Source organism: Engraulis encrasicolus, chromosome 2 (assembly GCF_034702125.1).
Source record: "Engraulis encrasicolus isolate BLACKSEA-1 chromosome 2, IST_EnEncr_1.0, whole genome shotgun sequence".
NCBI classification, from domain to species: Eukaryota; Metazoa; Chordata; class Actinopteri; order Clupeiformes; family Engraulidae; genus Engraulis; species Engraulis encrasicolus.
Window position 1 is genome coordinate 36,151,017 of NC_085858.1, and position 2,500 is coordinate 36,153,516.

At 48.2% G+C, this 2,500-nt stretch overlaps 1 protein-coding gene across 2 annotated transcripts in view; it reads left to right on the top strand.

Annotated features, from left to right (window-relative positions):
* The window catches only part of wnk4b (WNK lysine deficient protein kinase 4b), a 154,333-nt gene that overhangs the window by 140,584 nt on the left and 11,249 nt on the right, over positions 1-2,500 (top strand). For both annotated transcript variants that reach the window (XM_063187698.1, XM_063187700.1), the window contains exons 16-17: positions 204-446; positions 834-1,427. In XM_063187698.1, the coding sequence (XP_063043768.1) occupies positions 204-446; positions 834-1,427 (837 nt within the window). The remainder of the gene's footprint in view (positions 1-203; positions 447-833; positions 1,428-2,500) is intronic.

Below are 2,500 nucleotides of genomic sequence, written 5' to 3' on the forward strand. Positions count from 1 at the left end.
CGATCTCCTACTAGTTTGGCTTGGGTCTGGGATGCTCCATATGTCCATTAGGACTATTGACCATTGCCATGGCAACATCTACTGTATTCTCCATCTACTGTTGTGCTTCTTCCACCCAACAGATGTGTCAGAGGTTATTGTTCTTTAACAAAAAGAAGGTTCTGTCTGTTGCCATGGTAACACCCATTGTTGCTCCTCGTCAGGTGGGGTCAGAGGTCATGCTGGGTGCTGATGGTGCCCCCGCCGGCATGTGGCCCCCTGACAACCAGCCCCTCTTCTCGTTAGCCAATGTGCTCTCCCTGGCCATGAGCGTGGCCCACTCCTTCATGCCACCCCCCTCGTCCATGCCCGGCGGATACCACCCCCACGCCCAGGTCACCGGCTACCCGCCCGTCTACGCCCCCCAGAACCCCCCCATGATGGGGCACTACCTGGACATGCACCAGGTAGGACTAGTGTTGCACTTTTTCCGTTTCCTGACGTATCTGACTGACAATCTAACTATTCTGTTTTTCCATGATCTTTAACTTCTGAGCTCGCGGGCAATCCTGTTTTCACTGCAATGTTACTACACCATAACAACATTGCTATGGCATTAGTGAGAGTCTTAAGTAGCAGATTATGGCATGGTCATTATCATTTGGGTGGCTGAAAAGGTAATTACAGAGGTTTTGCAGGAAAGGGTTAACTTTTGCCAAATATGTGTTTTTACTTTTTAATCAACTTTTTTTTTTTTTAAACCAAGCTCTTTAAGCACATTGAATTGCATGCCTTCTATGAATGAATGTGTTTTACAAATAAATAAATTGTTGTTATTATATTGTTATTACCAGTACACGGATGGTGGTTCCAACTCCGGTGGACCAGGTGGACCAGGACTCCCCCCACCCATGGCCTACCAGATGCCCATGTTGGAGGCCCTGGAGGCTGGGTACGGCAGCCGGCCCGCGGGGGGGTCCATGGGGGCGCTCAGGGTGTCCCCTCCAGCTGCCCATCCTGCTGGGGGTCCAGCGCTCCTGACGGGGTCCGTGGACAACCTCCAGAGTGCCCTGCTGAGGGCGAGACATGCCAACTTCACCGAGTCCATGTTTCCTGCCTCTGCTCCCACTGCTGCCGGCGCCATTACTAGCGCTGCTGCTGCTGCCGGCATTACTTTCACTGCTGCTGGTACTACTTCTACTGGTACTACTGCTACTGCTACTGCTACTGCTACTACTGCTGCCTCAGTTTCAGCTACTGTTGCTGCTCCTGCTGTGTCTGTGTCATCGGCTCCTGGAGCTCCGGTGGGGCCCAAGGGGGAGCCGGTGGTCTCCAGCCCAGGAGAGGTGCGCCGACAACGGGCAGGCAGCTCCTCCCCCGCCCCCTCAGCCCCCACCTCCACCTCCTCATCGCCAGCCTCGTCAGGACCCTCCAGCCCCCAGAATACGGTGAGACACACACACACACACACACACACACACACACACACACACACACACACACACACACACACACACACACACACACACACACACACACACACACACACACACACACACACACACACACACACAGAGTTATGCATGCATAGTCATACACACACACACACACACACACTTAACTTTCGCATGCATAGTCGCACACACACACACACACACACACACACACACACACACACACACACACACACACACACACACACACACACACACACACACACACACACAAACGTGAGTAGCACACACCACAACCACATACACCCACAAGAGATGAGTATGCATCAGACACAGACACACACACCGACAAGAGACATTTGAGAGAGACACGTTTGACTTCCAATTGACAGTAACTCATACATTATGCAACTCACTGTCTAGTCGGTATTGTTTGGCACTCTCTCTATCTTATGGTATTTTATAGTCAGTAATTCAAGACTCAAACCAGTAATTTAAGGCTGTCTGATAATGTGGGAAGAAAAAACATGATGTGGTCATCTGATGCCTGCCCAATTCCTTTATTACCTCTGCCAAGGAGTCTAGAATCTAGATTAGACTAGATTATATGTTATGTTGTGTTTTCGGTCGCGTTGGTTTGTCTGTCTGTCTGTCTGTCTGTCTGTCTGTTTGTTGATCTCTCTGTATGTCTGTCTGTTTGTCATCAGGATAATTCAAAAACTTATGAACAGATTTGTATCTAACTTTGTGGAGTTGTTAGAAATGACCAAAGGAACAAGTGAACCAAGATTTTTTTTAAAGATTCTTTAACATTGCAAGCCTACAAATCTAGATGCCCCTAGTGACCGAAAATTGAATTGCTAGTTTCTAACTCCATAAAAATAAGTCTCCATAAAAAGACTTTTAGGTTATGTAGAACCTAAAAAACCTAGAACCTATAACCTAGAAAAATAGGTTATGTAACATAGTCAAATGATCAAACAGCTTCCTTGGCGGAGGTCTGCACTCTCTGAGTGCATTTCTAGTTCTTATGTATCATTTTCCTCGTGGTCATTTCTTGTCTTTGT